This window comes from Peromyscus californicus, unplaced genomic scaffold, assembly GCF_007827085.1.
Source record: "Peromyscus californicus insignis strain IS unplaced genomic scaffold, ASM782708v3 Scaffold_20__1_contigs__length_68692818, whole genome shotgun sequence".
Lineage (NCBI taxonomy): Eukaryota > Metazoa > Chordata > Mammalia > Rodentia > Cricetidae > Peromyscus > Peromyscus californicus.
The window spans coordinates 2,884,027-2,911,996 of record NW_026294503.1 but is presented as its reverse complement, the minus strand read 5'-3'; the positions used below and the strand labels follow the sequence as shown (position 1 = coordinate 2,911,996).

The 27,970-nt window shown below is 38.0% G+C and overlaps 1 protein-coding gene across 8 annotated transcripts in view; it reads right to left on the bottom strand.

The window, feature by feature from the left end:
• The window catches only part of Vps13b (vacuolar protein sorting 13 homolog B), a 559,226-nt gene that overhangs the window by 476,092 nt on the left and 55,164 nt on the right, over positions 1 to 27,970 (bottom strand). For all 8 annotated transcript variants that reach the window (XM_052747609.1, XM_052747613.1, XM_052747612.1 and 5 more), the window contains exons 14-17: positions 26,158 to 26,327; positions 23,176 to 23,370; positions 21,865 to 21,989; positions 7,374 to 7,555 (exon numbers count right to left, since the gene is read on the bottom strand). In XM_052747609.1, coding sequence (XP_052603569.1) covers positions 7,374 to 7,555; positions 21,865 to 21,989; positions 23,176 to 23,370; positions 26,158 to 26,327 — 672 coding nt within the window. The remainder of the gene's footprint in view (positions 1 to 7,373; positions 7,556 to 21,864; positions 21,990 to 23,175; positions 23,371 to 26,157; positions 26,328 to 27,970) is intronic.

The window sequence follows — 27,970 nt, the reverse complement described above, 5'->3', positions numbered from 1 at the left end:
TGTTACAGTATGTATATTTTCTTCCTCTCTTCTAAGACAGAAGTAAAGTAAGAGGAATATTTGACTTCACTCCACAAGAGACCTATTTAATAGTTTGGCGGTTGTGTAAGTAAAGGTAGCTTGGCTAAGTCAATGTTGACGACATACAGAATGACATGATCCTAATGAGTTGGAAAATATTGGCTCTCAAGAGAATAGACCAGATGCTACTGAGCTGAGAAAGCTACTGTATTATTGAATTTCATTTTTATGAGGTAAAATTTATTATTCAACCATTAAAGTATCCCACATGAAATCTTGCATAAAATACTTTTACAGTTACTTTCTGGAAAGTAGATTTTTATTTTAATATTAAGACATCACTTAAATGGGGGATTCAAGTATCCATTTGATCATTATTTTATACCTTTTTAAATCTGCAAATTATTTCCTTGAAAATATCAGATCAATGGAACTAAGTCAACAAAATAATGAACTATCTGAATAGAAAGTTTTTGTTTTCCATGGCAAAGCAAATTCACATGTAACTTTGTATTTTATCTTCAGGAAAAATGACAAGAATTATTAATTCTGTTTTGATGACTATCAGAAATATTAACAACAAAATTACATAAAATAATGATGCCAATTAGTATAAAAAATTAAGCCCAAACATTACAACTCTAATACATTCTTTTAAATTACATTTTAAATGAACTACAAGTATTCACTAGACATTCATTAAATAATTTCTAATGGGCTACCAGATGTTAATCTTTGCCAGTTATTTCAGGTCTTACACCAGGAAAATAATTTGAAACAATAAAAATAATAAAAGAAAGATCCAAAGATCTTACTTCAAAAACTGACTTAGTGAATAGCTATGATATAATATTTCAGGAAGGAAAAAAACACTATATCACTTTGACCATAAATTTTTCCATGTGTAGAACAGAATCTATAGCCTGCCAACAACAATATCACCGGTAAAAAGCCAACTGAATTAATGTATAAGAAATGTCATCCTAAAATAGGTGAGCCAACTCCGAGTATTTAAGTAAAGCTTATGGTGTCCACTCCTTCCATTATGCAGCTCACTAGAGGAGAATGCTTAGCAGACAGCTGTAGAATATGTGAACAGGAAAGAACAGGGTTTCTTATTTCTATTATCCCACTGCACTGCCACATCCATTTACACATGTGCTGCAGCACTCCCCTTTGGACTCTGTAGGAAAACTGAGAACATGTGTTTCATCACAGGTTTCATGAGCTTTGTTTGGCACCTTGAAATCAAGCATATTAAAGAGACACCAACGAAGACTCTTTTCTCTAAGTTCAAACAAAACATAACCAACCTCTTGAATTGTGTTCTTCTCGTATCAACATCACTGTATTCTATCCAAATTGTTTTCTCTCCTTGTTCTTTTAATTCAGCTTTACCTATCCTCTATCTGCTCAGCTAAAACATTGAATCAAACAGACTCCAAGGAAAACAGAAATCTCTAGGAACTTATTCCCTAGAACCACTTCCATAGGGAATACCCCACATAGATGACTCCTGGCAAGATTCTACGTCCAAGACAAGAAAAATGTCATCTCCACAGATAATATATAGTAATCACAAGCAGCTATAATTCTACCACCATTTTGAAGATGAGAGAATTAACCTCTCAGTTCAATGAAACAAACAACAACAACAAAACTAAGAAAATAGAGATATGGCTCAGTAGTAGAAAACCTGCTTCACCTATGAAGCTCTGCAATCTCCAGGATCAGTGTTTGTCTGTCTGTCTGTCTGTCTGTTTGTTTTCAAAGAAAGAAAGTGGTATTTAAAAGATGGATTATCACACTCCAATTAAGTGATCTCTCCTAAATTTTAATACTAAAAAGGAAAAATACTCGTATTACTTGACTGTGGTAGCTAGTTTTTATGTCAACTCAACACAAGCTAGAGTCATTTGGGCAGAGGGAACCTGTCAGTGGCCATATCAGGAGCACCAAATGGCAACTGACTTCAGGGGATGGGCCCACCAAGAAACAGAACCCTGATGGACAGGCCCCAAGAGCCTCAGCCCCAGAGTACTTCTTGCTACTGCTGGGTCTTTGCATGTTTGCCGCTGCCACTTTCCTCTGGGATCTGGCACGGTGTGAATGGGTGTGGTGTGAATGGGTGTGGTGTGAATGGGTGTGGCGGGATCCCCACTGCCCTTAATGCAGTATGATCATCTCTTGGGAATACCCTGTTCTACTGGGCATTTTTACCTGTCGATTATTATGAAGACGATTTCCTCTTAAACTGTATTGTTTAACTGAAGCAGTGATTTTACATAGTAATAGTGTTAGTTTCAGTAGGATTTTGATGATTGAGAGTTTTTAATAAATATAGTAAAGGATTATGATAGAGGTTAGTTTAGTGGAAAACACAGGCTAAGGTAGGATAACATGTTGCCCTGCCTCTGATAAAGCAGAGGCTGCAGAGGATAAAAAATAAAACAAGGAAATGTCACACAGCTAGAAGACATAAGTTTCTATTGAGGAGCCATATAGACTGTGCCTTAGGTTAATAATTAAGAAAAACAACTGAGTTCCAGGAGCCAGGTTGGCTTCAATTCTTTTAATCTTAATGTTGGGAGATGTGTTTACAGGATTCAGAGTGCAACATACCTCAAACGAATCTTAGAATGACTTCAGGTTAGATTAAGATGTTTTGATAATAGCTATAAAATGAAAAACTCTCGAAAACATCTAAAGCTGACAAGGACACATAGCTGAGGGACTCATTAAGGTCAGGGATCAAGAACAAAGCAGCCCAATTATTATTAGCTGATGTACTTTCCTTGCTGGGATTTGTTGGTGGTCAAAGATGATGATTAATTCTTTGTACCCATTTTTACCCTCAATCTCCTGATATACAAAACTGTTGATGAATAGGTATGCATCCTAAAGATTTAATGTAGAGCTGATTGAATATTTTTCATAGACGAAAGTTTAGGTTTGTGATTCTTTTAAGATTCCTTATATAAGTAATAAAGTGATTGATCCTTTCTTTGTAACCACAATATGCAGCCTGCCAGAAAAAGAACTGTCTGAGAAAAATACCTGCTTGCTTACACTCTGTTAATCTATAACAAGTTGTTTGGACATGCAAGTATGTGGGTTTTGGGACAACTTGTTTCAGAAAAATGAAAAGAACTCATAAAGTAGAAAATGTTTGAAAACCATAAGGGTATTGTAATCAAACTATAAAAGAATTTACACAATTCAAAAGGATAGCCATTTTTCAGTGGAAGATATATAAATAGCAAAAAGATACCTAACAATGTGCTCAGCATCATTATTCATGGGGAAAAAAAAATCAAGCCTCAAGTACACCACTTGACATCCACAATAACGGCAGCACCAACCTTACAGATTAAAATACAGCAAAGATGTGGAGAGGTTGGCACACCACCACACACACCAATAAGAGTGTATTACAGTTACATATTTGGAAAGTTTGGCAGTTCTTCGAAAGATTAAATACAGAATGACTTCTCATATCATCCCTTTAGGAGAATTTCCAAAAAGCTTCTTTTTATGTTACAGCTCATATTATAAATTCATACAGAATAATTCTACTCCTAGGAATACACTATGAAGAAATGACAGTATGTGTTTGTATGAACTTGTATGAAAGTATAACAACACTGCATAACAGTCAACAAGATTAACAATCAAATATATACCAAGTGATGAACAAAATGTGAAATACACACACAATGGCACTCTACAGTAACAGGCATGCATGCTTGAGTGTGATCCACCAAGTTTCACATGCTGGAAATATGGTCTCCAGTGCGGCAATGTTAAAGGTAAAGGGGTGAAACCATTAAGAACTGGAGAATTGCTCAGGAGTTGAGAGCACTAGCTCCTCTTGCAGAGGACCCAGGTTCAGTTCCAAGCACCCACATGGCAGCTCAAAACTGCCACGAACTCTAGCTCCAGGGGACCACCACCCTCTTCTCTTCTCCTCAGGTACACCCATGCACATGGTACACTTAAATACATTCAGGGAAAACACTCATACACATAAAATAAAAATAAATAAACCTTTTCAAAAGGAATGGAGATCAGAGTGTAACGTGCTCACGGGAAGGGTGCTGCTGACTTCAGGAGGAGCTGATTCTTACAAGTGTATTCAACATGAACTGCAGACAAAGGAGCTCTCCCTGCTGCACCAGGGAACTAGCCATGTTCCCTTCTGCTTCTCTAAAACCTGTGACACACCCAGAAGGGTCCCTGACAGAGTGAAGCAGGACATGCACTCCACACTGAAACCTCTAGCCACCAACGTTGTGAGCAAAACCAATGTCTTCAAACTGTCATGAACCCAAACTACTTTGTCATAGCAATAGAAAAAGGATTAAGTGACGATGCGTTCTATACTACAGGTAAACTTTGAAAACGATATGCTAAAATCTTTTTTTTCAGATTTCTTTTTTATCATTATTAGGAAATTTTCTATTCATTTTACATACCAACCACAGATTCCCCTCTCCTCCCTCCTCCCACACCCCAGCCTTCCTCCACAACCCACCCCCATTCCTACCTCTTCCATGGGGAGTCAGCAGAGGCTGGTACACTCAGATGAGGCAGGTCCAAGTCCCTGTCCCCTGCACCAAGGCTGCGCAAAGCATCCCGCCATAGGCACTGGGCTCCAAAAAGCCGGCTCATGCACCAGGGACGGGTCCCGATCCCACTGCCTAGGGGCCCCCTAAACAGTTCAAGCTAAACAGCTATCTCACCTATCCAAGGGCCTAGCCAAGTACCATGGGGCTCCTCAGCTATTGGTCCACAGTTCATGCGTTTCCACTAGTTTGGCTGGCTGTCTCTGTACATTTTCTCATCATGATCTCAATGTCCCTTGCTCACAGAATCCCTCCTCTCTCTCATCAATTGGACTCCTGGCGCCTGGCCGTGGATCTCTGCATCTGGTATGCTAAAATCTTAGTCACACACTTTTTCCCCCAGGGTACTCTTGAGCAAGGAGGAATGAGGAATATATAGATAAAAATATAGAAGAGAGAGACAGTTAGAAACAGACGCCACCAGCCACTTCTGTCTCTACTAAAGGGCTTTTAAAGGGACGCCAAGGAGTGGAGTAAAAGACCTCCCCCCATCACAGCCAAGTGCAGACCATCCCAAACACCTGGTGACTCTGCACCTGGTCAAGCCGTCCCCTAATGCAGCCCTGCTGTGTAAAGCAAGCTCAGATCTCACGAGGAAGCTTTTGTGGGCTCCCATACTATTTTAAGTGTTTTAGATGACTTGTTTCACTTTTTTTTCAGGTACTTAGAAAAGAGGTAACATTTTCTAACAATCCCATTTGCCCAATTCCTCAGTCTGTAAAACATTAGTTCCACTAAACTAAGATCTTATGATACACCAGGTTACAAAACATTGAATTATTGCCATTTGTCTGGAAGACTTCTTTAATACTTGAGTTATCATCCCTTTAGGAGAATTTCCAAAAAGCTTCTTTTTATGTTGCAGCTCATATTATAAATTCATAAAGGGAAAGAGAAAGTAAATGTGCTTAGAAAAAAAGAAATATTACAAAGGAAAATCAATACCCCTAAGTCTACTAACCATTTTTAGGCTATTTGAACCAATTCAGAAAAATAAAAATTTTAATACTTCATGAATACCGTAGGCAGCAAGATAAACAGTAAAGAAAACAAGACCTCCAGAGAGAATATCACTTGAGATAGAAATGTGAAAAATAAACAAGGTAATTTCAATTATAATAGTACTTTCATGAACAGCCTCAGCCAACCTCAGAATTCAGAAGCACCACTAACTGATTATCCAATACCAAATACCCTGAAAACATACATACAAGTAACATTGTACAGACTGAGCAGGTTAGGCATATGTTTGTATAGACACGTACAGACATCCATATGACAACGAACGAAAAATTTGAAGGACAACAAGGAGGGAGAAAAGGGAAAGGAGAAATGATATAATTGTATTATAATCTCAAAAGTGAAAGAAATAATAAAAATTTGAATGGCCTTGAAACAGAGTGAGCGTACATGGACATGGAAACTCAGCTAGAGATGCATATGATACCAGTGTATTCTACAAGGGTTGATGTCCTGGAGTTTAGCCCAATCTGTGAGGTACTGAAAGGACAGAAACTTCATCAGGTCATGAACTTGAAATGCATGCCCAGCATGATGTGAACAAAATGACAATACCATCAAAGTAGGCCCCCAGGACTCGATGTCAGTGCCATAAAAGAAGAGAGAGGCTTGGCAAGGCTGCACATGTGCAATCCTGACACTCAGGAGGCAATGGAAGCAGGATCCCAAGTGTGAGGCCAGCCTAGAAAGAGAACAAAAGACGACAGACAGACAAATATCCTCCTGTCTACTGACATGTGATGAAACCTAGTGAGTTAGAGCCCCCATTCCCAATCCTCCTCATAGAAATCTAACTAGAAGAGACTTTATACTAGAAAGTTTATGAAACTTTCTCTAAAATACATCACATTGAGGCCAAACAAACACAAAAATACTAAACTTCATGACCTTTATTGTATCATAATTGAATAAAATCATAACCAAACAGCAAAAGAAATTACAAAAACACATAGAAATTGAAAATTTGATTTTGGAATGACAAGTATGTCACTAAAGAAGATCACAGAGGAAACAAAAACTTCCTAGAATTAAAGAAAATCTAACTTAAACAGCAAAGGTGGTTCTCAGAGACAACTTTATAGATATGAGTAGCTATAGTTAAGAAAGAACTCAAATAAATAGCATACACATGTAACTAAGGTCTTAGAAACTCAAAAGCAGGTCAAACCCAAACACACAAGATGGAAAGAAATAATAAATGGTAAAAAGTAGTTAAAATAGTGTTTAAAAAAATCAGTGAAACAAAGAGGTGGATCTTTAAAATGATACACAAGATTGGCACACTCTTAACCAAACTAACAAAATGAAATAGTGAAGACAAATATTAGAGAAGGAAAAGGGTACATCATAGCAGACACCAATGGGGTGTAAAGGACCGTTGAAGAATGATTTAAAAACTCATATTTCAATAAACCAGAAACTCCAAAAGAAATGGCTATATCTCTAGATATATATGACCTAGCAAATAAACAGAGACACCAGAACATTCATATGCACTGAGGAACATTACTTATAATTGCCAATTTAAGAAATCAGTCTAGATGCCATGAAATGATGAGTGGTTTGTAAAAATGTGGTATAAATATCAGTCAAGTAAAGATCTACTTTCATAGAAATATACCTTAAGTTGAGCTTGCTGGACACAGGGATTTAAATATTAGTCACCTCTAAAATAGACTTTCCTTAAGAGGAAAAGCATGCTCTTACCTGTAGTCTGGAAGACTTCAGTCATCAAAGCTTCATTCACTGTTGAAGAGCTGGTGTTTCCAGCATGAGACCAACTCTGATATATCGCTTGCAGCAGAAGTGTCTGTGCTCTTGTTGCTTGAATTGTGAGATGTGGGAGTTCAAATATACCTTCAGTTACAACAGTCTGAGATCTTTTGGTCCTATACATAAAAGTAGAAAGAAAAACAATACAAATAAGTAAGTGAATAGTGTTTATACACAACACAGAGAAACTTTGCTACAAAAGGGAAAAAGGTATACATTAAAAATGTTTGTGTATGGTATGCATGTATGTGCATATACTCATGTATATGTTCATGCATTTTTATACATGTGTACATGTGTGTTGAGAGTGAATCCAGAAGCCAATGTCAGGTGTCTTCCTCAATCACTCTACACTTTACTTTCTGAGATGGCCTCTCACTGACCCTGAAACTCACCAATTAAGCTAGACTGGGTGGAGTGGCCAGCAAGCCCCGAGGATCCTCCTCCCATAGCTCACCACCACCACCTTCCAGTCCCATCAGTGAAATTGGTATTTTCAGGGATGCATCAACATATCCAAATGATGTGTGTTCTGTGGATCAGAACTCAGATCCTCATGTGCAGCAAGCACTTTACTATCTGAACCATTTCCCACACTCATGATTTTTTTTTATTTTTTGCAGTTTTAAAATTTTTTAATTAAAGAGAGAGGATAATTGCCACATTATAAAAATACTAAAAAGCACTGAATTGTGTACTGTTAAATTATTAAAATGCTAAATTTTGCTTTAAAAGGAAGGAGAGAAATTCCCTATAGCATCCCAGGAACATGGCTTCAAGTAGCCATTATCCTCCCTCAGAAGGAAAAAATCAAAACAGCAATGGGAAGACAAGCACTAGAATGGCCTACCTCTCAATTGGCATGCCAGATAAAAAAAAATATCCAGTTACACATTAAGATAGCCACCACAAGTCCCCACAACTTTCCAACATTCATCAGCATCAAAGAATTCTACCTAAATTTACCCTTCAATCCACAGTCTTGATCATGCTTTGCCATGAAAATTAAGATATGCCAGGCAGTGGTGGCGCACACCTTTCATCCTACCACTCAGGAGGCAGAGGCAGGCACATCTCTGTGAGTTGAGGCCAGCCTGGTCTACTGGGCGAGTTACAGGACAGCCAAGACTGTCCTGTCTCAAAAATCCAACAGTCAAAGCACTAAAGTGAATGAATCAGGAAATAAATGTACACTGCACACATGATTCTTTACACCAAATAAACAGAACTTTGGTCATCAGAATGGAAAAGTATAAAATCAAACAGAATTCACAAAACAGTATTTATTCTAATGTGGACCCTTTTCTAAATTTTTTTTTTCATTTCCTGAGAGTTTCAAAACAGACAGCTGCTTCTCTTTACCACTTTCTCAGATTTCCATTTGGATTCCTGGACAAATAAAAATCCTATTACTACTGACACTAATAAAGAACACAAGTCAAGCGGTGGTGGCGCACGCCTTTAATCCCAGCACTCGGGAGGCAGAGCCAGGTGGATCTCTGTGAGTTCAAGGCCAGCTGGTCTACAAAGTGAGTTCTAGGACAGCCAGGGCTACACAGAGAAACCCTGTCTTGGAAAAAAAAAAAAAAAAGAACACAAACAACTGAGTCGTCTACATTGTGAAAATGTGTCACAAACCTAGACAATGTACTTTCATCTCAACACAGCATTGGGCACAGGAATACAACCAAAGTCATGCTAAAAAGAACACCATAATGTAAGATGAAATTACAGAGGGGATACTTGACACAAATGGGACTTTATTACCTCAGAATAAATTTACATACTTTATACAATACGATGACTTTCAAACCATCAGATGTAATGTCAAATGATTTTCAATGGATTACACTGGTTTGAATAAAAACCATATGCAAATTCAAAAACAATTTAATTATTCTACATTCTATTATTTGCCAAGGTTGGAGAGTAAAAAATTCTTTTCTTCAGATTTATTATCAGAGAAAATACAATTTGCACAAGTCATTTTTCCATAGTAAAGCAAGGTAATTTTGCCATATACACATGACATTTTGAAGGTTTTTCTTTTTCAGTAAAACAATTACAAACATAAGTATAGTTTACTACACCTCTTTTAAATTAGTATTTAAACTAAACTAAACAAACTTAAAGTGATTTGGCAACACACAGTAACTGACACAATGTACCTACTGTTGTGACAGAACAATATCAATAGGGAAGGCTTTTCTCTTTCTTTTGTCAAGTTTAAATTATATTTCATAGGTTACCAAGCAAGGGAAAGTAACAAATGTTGGTGTTTCTACTACCCAGTTCACCTAATCTTCATGTTATACTATCTTTGCTTCAGAAAATTTTTAAAGATCAATAGATTTTACAACTTAAAGTTCCTTGGGGGACTCTTTAAAATGTCAGTGCAAATATACAATAAAAGTGTGACTTTTCCTTGTGATTTATACCACTACGCATTTATTTAAAACAAAACAACTCAATCTAAAAGCATACAAAAGCAGCTAACAAGTTCTGACTTGTCTTAAAGTATCACTACACTGTATTTTAATAGTTCTGTTGGTTAATATAAAGTCATTAATTTGGCAAATGTCTAGTGTTCATATACAGAAATCTTGGTCTGAATATATGTTCATTTTACAAAATAGATTTAAAAACTATCAATTCAAACATTACTCTCTAAGGAAAAATAAATCCTAGTGTAACTAGTGGGATAAAAAACTCATTAAAACTCAACTTGGACAAATTCCAGGATAAATTGAAGGAAACAGAAACAAGTAGATCTTAATTGCATGGTAGCAAATACTTTAAATGAATATACCCTAATTATAATTTAAAAGACTGTGATCTGCCATTTCCTGTCAAATTATAATACAGAGGCAATCAAATTTCTGTGACAACACAATTTCTATTTTTAAAATTCTTGCTTTCAATACATAAAAACGAAATTCAACAGTGTGGTTCTTCCTATTGCATGCCAAGAAATTAAACAATCCACTCAATTTCCAACAGATAGCATTAAACATCTGCCATATGCACACTGCAGGCATGGTTACCCACTCTAAGACACACTTTGCAGAAATTAAAAAAAAATATTTTCATCAACAGCTGGATATAAAGATTCATATAGAGTTCCCAAAAGCAAAGTTGAAAACAGATTGATTCCCAAAATTTATTTTTGTTATTGCTCATATCATGTACAATAAAATAAGATTAGGTCTTTTTTTTTTCCAAAAAAGAAAGCTAATACAAAATTTTACTAACTTACGAGTCCAGTTAAACCATGAAAAATTGTGGTTTTTGTTTGTTTTATAGAATGGTTACTTAACTGACATAACACTTCATACTCAAAGTAAAACCTTTTAAGCTCTTTTTAAAAATTGAATGATAGGATAAATGAAAGTGATACTCTCTACTCCCAGTCCATTCCCCTATCCCAGACAACCACTTTCCAAACAGGAACATACACACAGACGCTGTGCATCGATCTTATGCACTGCAGTGACAACAGTTAGTTTGGAAATGGATGAACATGTGCCAGCCTGCTTCCTCTGACTAAGTTACATTCGAGTGTGTGTTGTTCTCGCTGCTCTTCCAATGCTGCACGGTGCTGCACTGCAAGGTCAAGGTCCTGGGCAGTGCATCTAAACACCCTGCTCTCAACACCACCAGTGCTAGCTAAGGACACTGTAGACATTACATCCTGTCATATTAAGAAATGAAAACAATTTATAAGCCGGATGTAGTGGTGCATGCCTTTAAGTCCAACACCTGGAAGGCAGAAGCAGATGGATCTCAGAGTTCAAGGCTAGCCTGGCCTACATAGTGAATTCCAGAACAGAGAACTAAGGCCTTGTTTCAAAAAGAGACTTTATCAGTGGAGAGGGAATTATTGGGAGCAGAAGGGTAAAAATGAAGCAAAGAACAAACAAATTCAGAAGAATGAGGGAGGGGAAAGATTGACCAACTCAAAGGATTTAGGAACCTGTCATCAGGAAAATTGCTATTTTGATAATATATGCTAATAAAATTATTTTTGAAAACTATTACATTGTATATTAAAAATAACTTTTAAAGATTCATAATAGACCTTGCATTAAGATAATCTTAAAGTAGACAAACATCATTATAAAATGTATGAATTGTCTGTGCAAATAAAAATGCAAGTCAATTACTTATAATTTGTTAAAAATGTGTAAGTGAGAAACTGTAATACAAATATGTTGTTGTCGTGGACTATGGACAAGACCAGAGCTTTCTCTTGTAATATACTTAAAATTACTATTGTGAATTCATTTTTTAAATGTGAATTGAGAAACAAAATAAGGTCTATCCACATACATGATGCTACTTAAAAATACAACAAAGAATTATTGTTATGTATAACATGGTTGAAACCTGGAACAAAAGACCACATTCTACAGGGTCCAAGGGCAGATGGAAAAGACATATACACACACACACACACACACACACACACACACACACACACACACACACACACCTAGGAAGTAAATCTATAGTTCCACTAAAGCTAAGATGAAAACAATCTTTAATGTAGCAAAGAACATTGATGGGATTCTACTGAAAATTTATCGGGCTGGTAAATAACGTTAAATTCATTGACTTCTACACATCAGACAGCTGATTTGCGTTTTAGAATTTGTAACTTTAGTCAGGCCTACAAACGACTACACTCACCCTCGCTAAGCCATGTTTAAATTCCAGAGATGGATGAAGGGTTTTCAGGTCTCATGGGAAGAATACTTTTTGTGGCAGTGTCCTTTCTGCAACCTCAAGGACACACAGGTTTTTGTCATGGGAATGGTATACATGCTCACCTTGTAAATACCAGCATTCAAAATTCATGCAAATTCACAGAACTGTATCAGAAGTGCGCTTTTCTCAAGAAGACGACAGTGCTCTCGAGAGGCAGCTTTGTGTGTTAGTTTGTTCTTTTTAATATAAATCTTTAAGTCCACCAACTTAGAAATTATATTAGTCTTATATTCAGAATTTAATCGTTTTTGTATCATGACTGGTTTCTTCATACCTGGAGCTCTTATGCTCTAGGACATAATTGTAACTTACGTTCAGTAAATGTTTATGAAAACAAGCTAAAAAGGAATTTAGTTAAATAAACATTCTAAAAAATAAATCTATAGAAAAACAACAGGGATACATGCTCAAATTACTGTTTAAAAAGGACAAGCTAGCCAAACCACCCACACTCCTTGCTTAGTAAGGAGCTACAATTATTGCAATGAAACACCATGACCAAAGAAACTTGGAGAGGAAAAGGTTTATTTGCCTTATACTTCCACATCACTGTTCATCACTGAAGGAAGTCAGGACAAGAACTCAAAAACAGACAGGAACCTGGAAACAGGAGCTGATGCAGAGGCCATGGAGGGGTGTTGCTTACTGGCTTGTTCATCATGGCTTGCTCAGCCTGTTTTTTTATAGAATCCAGGGCCACAAGCCCAGGGATGATAGTACCCATCAATCACTAGGAAAAATGCCCCACAAGCTTGCCTACAGCCCATCTTATAGAGGCATTTTGTCAATTGAGGCTCCCTCCTCTAATGACTCTAACTTGTATCAAGTTGGAATAAAACAAGCCAGGACATTCCTTTTTATGTATTTTTAGTGAAGAAGCTTGCATATTCTAGATGAGATGTGTTTTTAAATTTTAGCATCTAATCAGAAATATTCTTTTAGATTCTATCATAAAAATACCTTCAAAACAACCACACACATAAAAGACACAAATGAAGTTTAAAGAAGGGACCCTGGAGAGTTGACTTAGCAGTTAAGAGCACTGGCTGGTCTTTAAGAGGACCTGAGTGCTATTCCTAGCACTCACATGGTGGTGACCCTCCAGACACTGTATCCCAAGAAGGCTAGAGCACTGTGAGGGCCCAAACACCACCACCAAAGACATGGCGGCACCTCAAGTAACAGCTCTATGCACTCAACCTTCAAAACGTGTCACATGTGTCTTGGTAAATAAAACTCACAATTTAACCTGGGCAAGGTGGCTCATGCTTGTAATCCCAGCACTTTAAAGCCTCATCAAAAACTAATAGGGCTAATAAATGTATGATTAATTAGCTTAACTGCCTTTAACTGTTGATATTAAAAAGTATAGATAACTGTATTCATACGCAAATCAAAGGTTCAAGGGACTCTGCAGAGTCTGGCCCACTGTATTTCCTGTGATGGCAGAATCTTCCCTCAGTCATGGAAGGAACGGTTATCAGCTGTCCCTGATAACTGAAGAAATGGTCTCCTTTCTTAAACACACAGAGCAGAGTGATTCATACTCACCTTTTAAATTTAAAGGTGATTGCTTTTTAGTGTCTTCTCCACTATTACTTAATTTTCCAGGACACATGACAATTCATGCTCTCTATACTCTACTACAGTTCTTGCCCAAACTCACACATAGTACAGTGCCCTATTGCATCATGGTTAGTTGAAAAGTATTTAGTAGATGGCACAACTTAAGCTTAAGGGGAAATGGCAAAGGAATAAAAAAATTTTATACAAATGAATAAAATTTCAGATCAAGAACATATGAATTAAAAATGTTCATGTAATAGAATATCATACACCAGCAATAATAAGCAATTTCAAAACTACATTCTACTGTCTGGATATATTTCACAAGCACTGAGTGACATAAATCAGTCAAAATGGAATATATGTTACCTGTGCTATACACAGAACAGCTAAAACTAAGCCACTATTAGAATCAGGCTAATGATAAACTGTAAAATAGAGAAAATTACACAGGCTACTGAGATACTAACAATGCTGAGTTTCAGCTTTGAGCTAGTTACCAAAGGTCCAGTTCAGTCAGGAAATATCTCAGTGCATGTCCACAATAAACACATCTTTCTACATAGAATACTCAAATTGAAATTTTAAAAAATGCATTTGGAAATACGTTGTTCTGTTCTCAACATTTATCTGGAAATCCAACAGGTATCTAAAAACAGCGATCTGCATGGGACTAAAGATTAAAACTGATACTAGCAAAAAGATTATGCTTCCACATTATCCACTGGTCACTCTTTAATGACCATGAAATACCCTCCTATTCTGGGAACAGACAACTACAAATTTCAAGTGATTGATCAAGACTTCTATCAAGAGCTGCTGACCACCGAGTCCTGGCATGCCTGACACACCCCAATTTGCTTCTGAGACAAGAGAACTACATATTAAACTGATGACAACCACTGAGTAAACAAAGAGGTTTTGAAGTTTATGTTTCAAAACCATGAAGTTCAGAATGAAAGATAAAACACAATCCAAAATTTCATATAACAAAAAATAAATTTAAATCGAAGAATGAATTTTTAATGTTATTTAATCACATATTTTGGAAATATTAATTTACCTGATTAAAGTTTTATACAGAATTTACAGTTCAATTTAGAAATAGTTTTACATAAAAAGTACAAACCATTTTTGCTCATTTACATAAACTCTAATTGCTAACTCAAAACATACTAAGAGTATTTCCAATGTTCTTTATGCTACAAAATGGATTACACACACAGCATCATCTACCTACGCTCAAGAAATCTGGAATGTGAACTTGTTAATCCACATGAAACAGTCCGTACGATGTGGGAAAGAGAAACCAGTGGGAGCAGAACTGACTGGAGACATAAACAGTGTGTTCCACTGCAATAATCTAAAACGTGCTCAAAGAACGCTCGGCCTTTGTGTGGATTTTGATTTCAATCACCAACTGTGTGGTTTGTTTTATCTAGTGGTTTACTGGCTTCCAATTGCACTTATCTTAGCAGTATCTGAATGTACTAAGTTCTGTAATTATTAGCCAGGCAGTGATGGTGCACACCTTTAGTCCCAGCACTCAGGAAGCAGAGGCAAGTGGATTTCTGCAGTTCGAGGCCAACCTGGTCTACAGAGATTGTTCCAGGACAGCATGGGCTACACAGAGAAACGCTATCTAGGAAAGAAAAAAAAAAGAAGAAAGAAAAGAAAAGAAACAACAAAAAAAGAACTAAAGAAATGTAGTACTTATGAAGAAAAAACTATAAAGAAAATATTTCAAAGCAACATGCCTTTGTAAACAACAAAAAAAATGTGTTACAAATTATGGGGAATGGTCTTATTTGCAAAACTACAAAGCACAGGCAAATAAATATAATTTTTGATGTTGAATGCATTCAAAAGTATTTAAACTGGAATATTTTCCTTCAGAAGCCTGTAGACCTATTTTACATGAATTTCATACTATTAAGATCTACATAATACTAAACCTTATTTAAATATTCCTTTTTTAACTATGGAAATTTCAGCTGTGTTGCATAGCCATTTTCCTTGAATTTAAGCAATCCTTCCTGGAAACAAAGCACCTCATAAAACTCAGGAAATAAATAAAACTTACAGGCCAAAGCACTTCAGAATGTTACAACATCCACAAGTTTAGAGAAGTAGTAAGAACTACTGGGGAGGGAGGCACTACAGCCAGCTGAGCTGTAAGAACTGCTGGGGAGGGAGGCACTCCAATCAGCTGAGCTGTAAGAACTGCTGGGGAGGGAGGCACTACAGCCAGCTGAGCTCTGAGAACTGCTGGGGAGGGAGGCACTGCAATCAGCTGAGCTGTAAGAACTGCTGGGGAGGGAGGCACTACAGCCAGCTGAGCTGTAAGAACTGCTGGGGAGGGAGGCACTCCAATCAGCTGAGCTGTGAGAACTGCTGGGGTGGAAGGCACTCCAACCAGCTGAGCTACCTACAAGTTACCAGGAGCTCCAGTGATGTAGGCTTTGCTATGTCATTATTCAGGTTCCAGTAAACAACCCCAATAAACTTTCTAGTTTCCGAAGTTGAGCAAAGATAGAATACTTTTCATCAGTGCCCTATCTTAGGTAAAGACATGTTTATTCACATTTCTCCAGTCAAGTTAACAAAGGTAAGTCTGTAAAAAGACATATCATGTCCTGACCACCGGGTCCCAAATAACCAACTCAGAGGCTGAATATGAATTATAAATGCTCAACATGCTGTGGATATCACTCTGTATAAATAAAATGCTGATTGGCCAGTGGCCAGGCAGGAAGTATAGGTGGGACAAGCAGAGAAGAGAATTCTGGGAACAGGAAGGCTGAGTGAGGAGATGCTGCCAGCCACTGCCATGAGTACCAACATGTGAGATACTGGTAAGTCACGAGCTATGTGGCAAGGTATAGATTTATAGAAATGGGTTAATTTAAGATAGAAGAACTAGATAACAAGAAGCCTGCCACGGCCATACAGTTTGTAAGCAATATAAGTCTCTGTGTGTTTACTTAGTTGGGTCTGAGCAACTGCAGGACTGGCAGGTGAGAGAGATTTGTCCTGACCACGGGCCAGGCAGGACTGGAGAAAACTCCAGCTACACTCAACCGGTAGCTCAGGCTTGTTACTAGCTAACTCTTACATTTAAATTAACCCATTTTATTAATCTATGTATTGCCATGTGGTTCATGGCTTTACCTGTCCTCTAGCATGTCTTGCTTCCTGGGCGGCTCACTGGCATCTCCCTTGACTCCGCCCTCCTTCTACCCATCATTCTCAGTTTGGCTTTCCTGCCTAACTTCCTACCCAGCCAAAAATCTGTCAAATTTTTATTAACCAATGAGAGTAATACATAGTCATAGTATAGAAAAGGATTGCTCCACAGCATAAGTTTCTTAACAGGGACCAACAAAGACAAAGATAAGTTGGGTAGGTTTGTTACATGTATATATGTAGCCTGCAATGGCTGAGACATGAAGCTGAGGCTGATCAGTTCAAGGGAGAAATTTAAGAAGAAGCAATTCTGAAGAAGATATGGTTACCTTCTCCCATATGATACAGGGTAATATATCCTTATTGTACTGACAGTTCACTGTGATTCGTGATAAGATATGTAACCTTAGCTGAGGTATCTCATAGTAGAGTATCCTTAGGGAGGTCATCTTACTCCTCATGGTATGAGATGGCATGCCTCTTTGATGAACGGTGTTTTAAGTCAATGCTCTATTGCTCTGAAGATATACCATAACCAAAGCAACTCTTAAAAGAGTAAACATTTAATTGAGGGCTTGCTTACAGTTTCAGGGGGGGTAGTCCATTATCATGATTGCAGGAAGCAAAGCATCATGTAGGCAGGTATGGTGCTGGAGAAGTAGTTGAGAGCTATATCCTGATTCACAGACAGAGAGAGAGCGAGCAAGACCGGGCCTAGCATGGGCTTCTGGCACCTCAAAGCCCACCCACAGCGGCCACATTTCCTGCAACAAGGTCATACCTACTCCAACAGGGCCACACTCCTAATCCTTCTCAAATAGTGCCACTCCCTGGTGACTATGCATTCAAAAATGTGAGCCGATGGGGGCTGTTCCTATTCCAATCACTAAAAATGGCATCTACCTCATGAGTAGAAGATACCTCCAAAACAACTGATGAACTAAGAATATACAGCAATTCTCAAAGAAGTCGCATCTATCGGACAATATCATAAAAAAGCTTTGGTGGCTATTGAGTAGCATTTGTTGTAGACATTAAGACATATACCTGAGATCAAGCTGACTGCCCATAAAAAAACTTGTCTATGTAAGGCATAAAATACAACAGAAAAAAGACATGAAGATGCCATTCTTCACATCTGATTTGGCAGAAAAAGAGCATGTTGTAGAATATTAAAGTGTGTTGCTTTTATTGATGTTGCATGTTTAACTCTGTGAAGCCATGTTACTGTGCCTGTCTAAAACACCTGATGGTCTAATAAAGAACTGAATGACCAATTGCAAGGCAGGAGAAAGGATAGGTGGGGCTGGCAAGCAGAGAGAATAAATAGAAAGAAGGAGCAAGAAGGAGGAGGAGGAATTAAGGGGCCAGCCACCCAGCCAGACATGGAGTAAGAAGAAAAGAAAAGGTATACAGAAACAGAGAAAGAAAAAAGCCCCAAAGCCAAAGATAGATGGGATAATTTAAAGTTAAGAAAAGCTGGCTAGAAAAAAAAGGCAAGCTAAGGTTGGGCATTTATTATTAAGAATAAGCCTCCATAAGTGATTTATTTGGGAGCTGGGTGGCAGGCCCCCCAAAATAGCAAAAACAACCAACAACCAAAGGAGGAGATAGAGGCGTTGGCTTACTATATTTCACAGCTGGCCAAAGGTAAGGGAACGAGAGCACACAAGTTAAGACTGGTATAGAGCCTTTGCTGGGATCCAAAACCTTGGAATTCACAATAAAAATCAAACAGTGAATGAAAGAAAACATAATAAGAGATAGAAGATAGCCCTCATTTGCAACAATAATAAAAACAGGAAAATCCATAATTTAGCTAGTAGACAAAAATATCCTACTACAGGAAACTATAGTAATCAGAGAATACCTTGCAACTGGATTGCCTGAATTGGGGAAAGAGACACTTAGAACCTGGCTTGTGAGACTATGTAACATGGAGGTAAATGGAATAAGTATGAATGCTTTAGAAACAAAGGCTATACAAACTAAGGCAATATGAAGTTAATCAGTCTTTGACTGGCTGTCTCGTATGAGCCATTAGGAACACTTGGTGATTGCAGGCTGAGGTCTTCATTAATTTCAAGACCTAGAAGTCCTCATTCTAGGACTTCTGAATTCCTGAGAGAACAGGATATGAGAGAGAAAATATTTGCTGCCCAGTTCATCACGTCAAAGAGGAACATGTTCACAAGAGAATTAAGAAAGAGGTTTTTGATTCAAGAGGGATGTCAGGACCACCACGGGGCTTTAGAGACTTTGCTGCTCCCCATGGTAGTATGTGGTCTTGGAGGTAGGAGAGGCGCTGGTAGATCCAAGTAATTCAGACCATACTGTGGTTTGAATGTTAAAGGACCCGGTGTGCTCATGCGTTCAAACACCTGCTTTCCTGTTGGTGATACTGTCTGGCAAGGCTGTAACCTTTAGGAGGTAGAGCTGTGCTGGAAGAGGTGGTCATGGGGGTGGGACTTTATACTCTGGCCCCTGCTTCCTGACTGTGGATAGAATGTGGCTGGCAGTCTTCCACTCCTGGCACCATGCTTTCCCCAACATGATTGATTACACAGCTTCAAAGTATAAACCAAAAAGCCCTTCCCCACTTAAGTTGCTTCCATTAGGCATTGAGTCAGCAACAAGAAAAGTAACTAATAGAGACCAAAATATAAATTGTGTTCCTAAAATGCTAAAGGAATCAAGATGTGCTAAGGGCAAAACACAAGAATCTGCCCAAGTCACTCAAAGGCAAAGGCAAGATTTGCAAAGTCAAATACTGGGATGTTAAACTTCTGGAACATGCAGGTGCCTGTTCATGTCTATCCAGAAAATGTCAACACAGAAGGCTTTCTTACAAAGAAACTAAGTATTTCATTGTGGTTTTTAGAGCAAATAAAATAACACAATTGAGATAACAGTTTTCTGAAGCACTTAATAAAAATGATATCAAAATTGATACTACAAAAAAATCCTATGGTCTTTTTCTTTTCCTTTTTTTTTCCTTTTTTTTTTTCTTGAAACAGGGTCTCACTATTCACTATGAAGCCCTGGCTGTCAAAGATCTTGCTATGTAAACCAGACTGGTCTCAAATTCACAAAAACTCACCTGCCTCTGTCTCCTGAGTGCTGGTATTAAAGTATGCACTATCATGCCCAGCCCCCATTTCTTAACACATCAAAATATAAACTGCATTAGACTCAAATGGAATATGCCATGTATATAAAGTTAAATCCATCTGTGCATAGCATAATAAATGACATGTGAGGAAAATTACATTTACTAAAATAAACCTACCAGAGGCATTAAGAGTAACTTTCAAATGGCTTTATTCACAGGATACATTCCAAGAGTTAATTATACTATGTCCTTTTACAAACTTTCTGGATTAATAGGCAAATTTCTTTGAAAAGGTGAACCTTACTAATTTCACTTTCAAATTGTATATTATTAAGGGAACAGTATATTAGAAAAGAATATCCATGGTGACACATCAGGGCCGAGTTGCAGGCCAGGGCCATGTCTGAGTCAGTGGCCCTATTGCTGCCAGGGTCTGTAATGATATCCATGGCCCGAGTTCCCACCTGTTCCCTGTGGCCTGGGCCATGGAAACCTGGTCCCACCCCGCGATGGTTGCCTCAGCAGAAGAACTGCACAGTAGTGTCATGGATGCAGGAAAGCTGTCCACAGGTGCCTCAATGGCCCTGGAAAAATTGTCCTCCCCCTCGCCAGCCAACACAATGGGAGAACTGGCCCTGCAAGAGGAAGAGCTGGCGTTACCCCTCACCATCCCTGCTTGAGGGAGAGCTGGCCCCAATGGCATGTGCGAGGGAAAGCTGGCCCTGACCCTTGCCTGAGGGGGCTGGTCCTGGTGGAGGCCCAGTTTGACCAACTCTGCTACCACCCAAACCCACATCTAGGGCTTTGAGTTGGCCCATCCAACATCTACCTCATCTATGACCTACTGGAGCACATGACTGACTGGTCCTGTGGAATCACAGCCACAGCATTTCCATGACTGGGGCAACAGCAGAATATCCCAGAGAAGTTTCGGTGAGGGTCCAGTGTTGATGGTGTGCCAGAAGCCAGAGGCCTTGAACCAGACCAACAGCTCATTACAATGAACATTTGCAAGTAAAGCTGTTTGGACAAAAGGTTATGACACACAGCAGCTCCTAAGACCACTGCAACAAATGGCTATGTGATGGAGAGGTGGGAAAAATCAGAGGAGTGGAGTGATTTTTTTTCTCTTTTTTTATTATTTTTCTTTTTATTTTTAATTTTCTTTTGTGGGGAGAGGTACAAGGGTAGATGGCAGACATGGAAGGATTGGAAAATGAGTGGGGCTGGGGTGCATGATGTGAAATTCCTAAAGAATCATTTAAAAAATTACGTTAATTTAAAAAAGAGGTTTTCATTTCTTAGGTTGTAGGCTGACTTTTCTTTCTTGCCAGCCAGTTCCTAAATAACCACATGGAAACTTATTAATTATAAATACTCAGCCAATAGCTCAGGCTTATTACTAAATAGCTCTTACAACTTTAATTAACCCATTTCTATTAATCTATGTATTGCCACATGGCTCATGGCTTACCTGTCCTCCAGCATATCTCGCTCCCTCTGTGTCTCCTGGTGACTCTCCCTTGTTCTTCCCAGCATCCTCTGCGCCTGGAAATCCTGCTTAGCTATTGGCTGTTCAGGTTTTTATTAAACCAATCAGAGTGACACTTCTTCACAGTGTACAAAAAGATTATTCCACATTAGGTCTCAATAAAAAGCAATTTCAATTGTTTTCTAAGGTTTTGTATAAAGCTAGTACATGAGCATAAGATAGACATGTTTGGAGTTTTTCCATCCAGAAATTACAAAATAAAAATGAACATAAATCACAAAGTTCAACAAGTACTTACTTACCAGAGAGTGGGGAGCTTCAGAAGTTTCCCATAAAGGGCAGTGCTGAACGAGGGAATAATTGGTACAGGTAAGCAGTAAGAGCCACTGTGATTCAAAGATGTCAGTCCTGCCTGGAAACCAAACACCTAGAACAACAGAGCACAATCAGATGTTCAGAGTAGAGTAAGCGAGGATGGGAGTCACTATCAACAGCTGCACAATAAATATGTTACCATGTTTGTTCCACTTCTCAAATGAAGTGCCTACAAAACATATTCTTCTGTTTGAAACAGTTTGACAACAGTTACATTTCAATATTTTACACTTAAAATTAATCTGAAGAGATATAAAAGTATTATCTTTAGTGTTATATCTGTTTTACATCATACATATATAACTAAGAATTTTTTTAAGCACCACCAAGCCTAAGATGCTGAGTTCAGTATCTGAAACCCATTTAGAGGAAGTATTTTTCACCCAAGTGGTCCTTTCACTCCACATGTGCCCATATCCATGGCAAGCTTGGAAGCAAGCACCTTTACCCACTCAGCCATCTCACTGGCCCTACAAGAGTACTTCAAATAGTTTTCTAAGTTTGAGGTAGAAGGAATGGGGAGATGGTTTGCTACACAAGTATAAAGATCTGACTTTGGTCCCTAGAACCCATGGATAATAGCCAGCCACAGTGACACATGCCTGTAACCTCAGCCAGGGGGTTCACTGGTCAGCTAATCCATGAGCTGCAAGTACAGTGGAGACCCACTATCAAGAAATCATGTTCAGAGTGATCAAAGAAGACATCTAATGTCAACCTCAGTTTCAGAGCCACAAGGACAAAGGTGTGTACTCACATCCATGCATGCATGCCTACACACAGACTCACTAAACAAATGTTTCCTTTAAATCAAGAATTACTGTGAGTCCAAGAAGAAGAAACTGACTAAAAGTAAGTATGTTAAAGTGTTAAGAAGCACTATGCCTATATTAATGTTTCTTTCCAAGTATCCTGGGTTTGTTTAAAAAAGCACCCATATTAAACATTTGGTTATACTGCTTACAAAACTCATTGTGGGTGATATTTTTAAATCTTTAAAACTGTAAAATCACAATGCCTTACAAATATCAAACTACTAATTTCTTGGAATTCAAAGGAATTTAAAATACAGACATTTTAATTACAGTGGAGTAGTGACTAAATCTTACTTAAATCTTACCTTATGAAATATTGATTTTATAAAATTACAACCTTAAGAACAGAGATTTCATAAGCAATTCATTTGATATTCATAAAGTGAACACATACTAACAAACAGGAAAATTCTCTTTCCATACCTTAAGGTAGCAGTGGACATAGCAATAATGCAGAAGATTATCAGAAGGCTGAGTAAGGCTGCTGACTACACGCACCAGCTGTTCAGCATACATAGGAACAGAATGTTCCAAATTAATTTTATCCACCAATATCTGAATGGATGGCAAAGGTCGAAGTGACTGGAAGTTTGTGGCATTCATGAAGTTACTTGAGTTCTGGAAAGTAATGGTATTAATCTGAGCAGAACAATGACTGATCTACATATACATATCTCTAAACAAACTTCAGACCCTCCTATTTCACAGTGAGAAACCTCCAGAGATGCCTTTGTTAGTACTCTCATGAAATAACCAAATACAAATGTCTTCTAGATATTTCAAGTATGCCTCAACTTTTAAAGAATGCATTTTAGGTAAAATTATTCTTGCTCTTTTAGCTAATGATTTCTATTTTTCAATAGAAAAATTAACACTCCTTATTTCCTTAACCACTCTAAACGGGAGAGGATCACACCAAACATTGTATGAGACATAATAAAGTATACACAAAGCAAAAATAAGATCCAAAACATATTTACTAAGAACACATATGTTAAGCTGGGCAGTGGTGGTGCACGCCTTTAATCCCAGCACTTGGGGAGGCAGAGGTAGGTGGATTTCTGTGAGTTTGAGGCCAGCCTGGTCTACAGAGCGAGTTCCAGGACAGGTTCCAAAGTTACATAGAGAAACCCCTGCCTTTAAAAACCTAAAAAAAAAAAAAGGATACAAATGCTAAAGGCACAAAAGTCTCTATCTCGAGGAGGTTTTGGCAGTGGCAGTGAGCTCACAAATTGGCACAGACAGGCTTGGAAGAGAATGGACCCTAATGGGAAGTACCCCCGCCTTTCCGAGAACTCTCAACATGTCCCGGTTCTGGCTTTCAATAAACCAAGACCTTCTTGTCTTGAGACAATCTATTGACAAACTGTTTCTCTAACCCCAAAGTCAGTAATATCACAGAGAAATATGGGTAAAATTAACTGACTGAACATACTGCCCTCCCTGTTTACATCAGCAGTAATTGTGAAACTACTTCCAATTCAGTCATTGCTTTGTTTTCCTTTCTAAATTAGTTTGGGTACCTGGGGAACAAACCTAAAATGAACCACACTGATCTGGACTTTGAAGCACAAGGATTCTGTAGAACTCCTGCCCATTGAGGACCTCCAGAAGGCTGACACCAGCACTGGAGAAACCAGCATTCTCACTTAGCACTGTAGATGAGTTTGGTCTCTTTTTAAACTCCATGTAATGGAATCATACAAAATACCCCCTTTGACGAAACAGCTGTATGTCCCTCAATCTTTAAACAAACACATGTAGCATTCTGGAGTGGTTCCCTTTATTTCTGATAATATTTTTTTTTTCAATTTTTCTTTCCTTTAAAAAAAAAAAAAAAAAACAGGGTCTCTCTATATAGTCTTGGAACTTGCTATGTAGACCAGGCTGGCCTCAAAATCACAGAGACCTGCCTACCTCTGCCTCCCAAGTGCTGAAATTAAAGCATGCAAACAGTATGCCTGGCTCAATTTCTGTTAATATTCTTTACCTTAATTTTTTTCCTTGATGCTACTAGGATTGAAGTCCATATTCAAAAATCCCAATAGCTTAATAAAGCCTAAGAGTTTACTGGCAAAAGTTGTCCTCAATTTTTTTCTTGGTTCTCCACTTTGAATCACGCTTTTGTGAAATGCCCAGTTCTAGGTCCTCCAACTCTGGCTACTCTACCCCTCTTTCTTCTTATTTGTGTGGTTTCTTAGTGCAAGTGGTTGTGCACTCAATCTCTGATCCTTGTAGGGACCATATTTCTTCCTTGGATTTTGTCTTAAGGTTATTTTAGGTTTTTTTCATGCATAGCAGTGTTTCGCCTGCATGTGTATCTGGGAATGGAACCTGTCCTGGAACTCGCTCTGTAGACCAGGCTGGCCTCGAACTCACAGAAATCCACCTACCTCTGCCTCCCCAAGTGCTGGAATTAAAGGCGTGCACCACCACTGCCCAGCTTAACATATGTATTCTTAGTATGTATGCCTGCAGAGGTCAGAAGAGAGTGCTGGACCCTTCTCACGGGCTTCTTTCCTTTGAGCCTTTATAAGGGTGACATATCAGCAGTAAGAACAAACAGAAGTGTGTTAGTTCTAAAACTGTCCAGTTCCGGTCCTGAATAAGAACAAGATGACTTATTTAGATTATTGGCTTCTCTCATTCCAGTAAGACATTAGGGCTTTCTAAATACCACTCCTGGAGTACAGCTGTGGACCTATAAAACACTTAGCTGCAGTGAAGGACAAATATATGCTCTTTCACACATGATTGAAGTCACTTGGTCCTCTGAGAAGTTGACAGCAATGTTGATTTTGCCTTCATTGTGTAAATAAAGACATAAAGGACAGGTGAGGTGACTCAGCAGGTAAGGGCACTTGCCTCTAAACCTAAAGACCTGACGTCAGTCCCTGGGACCCACATGGTAGAAGGCAAAAACTGACTCCCACAGGTTATCTTCCGACCTCCCAAAGTGTGCCAAGGTATACAGGGTGCAGAGAGAGAGACAGAGGCAGACAGAGAGAGACAGAGACAGAGACAGAGACACAGAGACAGAGAGGCAGAGACAGAGAAAGTAAATATAATATTTTTTAAAAGAAATAAAGATAATTCAGCAGAATTTTTGATTTCTTAGCCCCTAAATTAACAACTGTTTGAAATATCAAACCCAGAAGAGAAAGGAAGAGTTGAAGTTGTAAAGCAGCTGTCTGAGATGATACAGCAGTATATGCTCTCATTTCTAGAAGCTTTTCTTTATACAGCCTTAACTTAGATTTATCAAAAGTTTTTTTATTTAATGTTAGCTTCTAAAAATCAACAACTATAGTTATATTGAGTTTACTCCATAAGGGGAAAAATAAAAGCAGATACACTTTAATACTGCATGCACCAGAGAAAACAGGTCATAAACAACAAACGCACCTTTCCTCCCACGATGACAGGAAGCAAACGGTCTAGCAAATTGAATTCTGCCATGAAAATCGTGCAAGTGCATTTGAGCAGAGTAACACTCGTATGCCGCGTAGGAATGTATTCCTCCAAAGCAGCCACGTCCTCGGGAGTCACTACTGCCTCCTTTTCATCCTTACTTTCTAAAATAAAAATGATGAAAAGTCAGTGAAGAATATTTTAAATAAGTTAATTTTCTTAACCAACTAAAAACTGAATTAATCAGCTTCATGATTTTTAAGGGCAATTCTTCAACAATGAAACAGTCAAAATGAAATAGTTAAAATCTAGTTACTCTAGATTATAATACAAATTACTGGATAATATAAATGTGTAAGTCCTAGGTATACAGAAATTAAATATTTTATTTTGATACTTCTTTTCAGGAGTTCATAATTTCTTTCTTTAAAATAATACCAATTTTCTGAACATTAAAATTAAAGGTACAAAGACAAAACACAAACTAGAAAAAACTATTTGCCACAGACAGATACACAGACAAAGATATATACAGATGGAGACAGAGATACCCACAAAGACAGACAGATGTCCTTAAGGATTTCTTTATGTGTGTGTTTTTTGTATTTTCTTTACGTTTTGCCTACAGGTACATCTGTGCAGCACAGAAGGGCTTGGTACCCAGAGAGGCCAGAAGAGGTTGTCAGAACCCCTGAAACTGGTGTGACAAGTGCTTGTGAGCTGCCACATGGGTGCTGGGAATAGAATCTGAGTTCATTGAAACAGAAGCAAACGCTTTTCATTCTGAGCAATCTCTCCAGGCCCCAAAATGGGTATTTTTTTAAAATGTAAAACCCCTTAGAAATAATTAAGAGAAAATGGAGTTGAGCTAACTTATTCACCTTACCTAAAATGTGACTTCTTCAAACACCAAACAGTATATAAAAAGCTAGACATTATTAGGTATCATAACAGAACACCCACTAGAACGGTTAAATTTAAAAGATGGAAATGACTGGATTTTGACAGGCATATAGGAGGGAAGGTCAGTAAACTCTATCTGTAGTGTCATACTGTAAATAAATATTAGGCTTGATGGGCCAGATCATGTCACGATTACTCAGATATACCACTGGAGCACAAAAGCAGTCCAGGACAATGAACAATCATATGAGCTTCAACAAATAAATCCTTGTTCGTGGAACTTGATGTAGCCTAGAATACATGAGGCCTTGAGTTCAAAACACACATACACTTAGAGACATTCACATTTAAATTTCATACAATTTTAATATGTACAAAATGAAATTTTTTAACTGTTTAAGACATAAAAAACCATTTCTGCCTGTGGATCATAAAAATTTGGTAGCAGGTTATAACCTGATCAAAAGCAACTGAAAGTTTCATACTCATAGGAGTGAAAGGTTCAGCCACTCACACATGCATTTTGGAAGTATCCACTGAGAGTGGAATGTATAAACATTTAAGCTAGTGTTCACTATGAAAACAGCAAAAGAACTAAAAGTGAACCAAATAGTCACTGAAAGTAAAATGGATAAGTAGATTATATCCATACAAAAGAAGCCTATACATCAGTAAGAACAATCCCACAAATACAAAAAGAGCAAATGCTGTATAATTCCATTTATGAGAATTCAAGCCAAGCTTGGTAACACATGCCTTTAATCCCAGCACTCATGAGGCATAGGCAGATAGATCTCTATGAGTTCAAGGTCAGTCAGATCTACATAGCAAGTCCCAGGCTATCTAAGGCTAGACCATGAGACCTTATTTCAAAAATAAATAAACAGTAGAAACAAGCATTCAA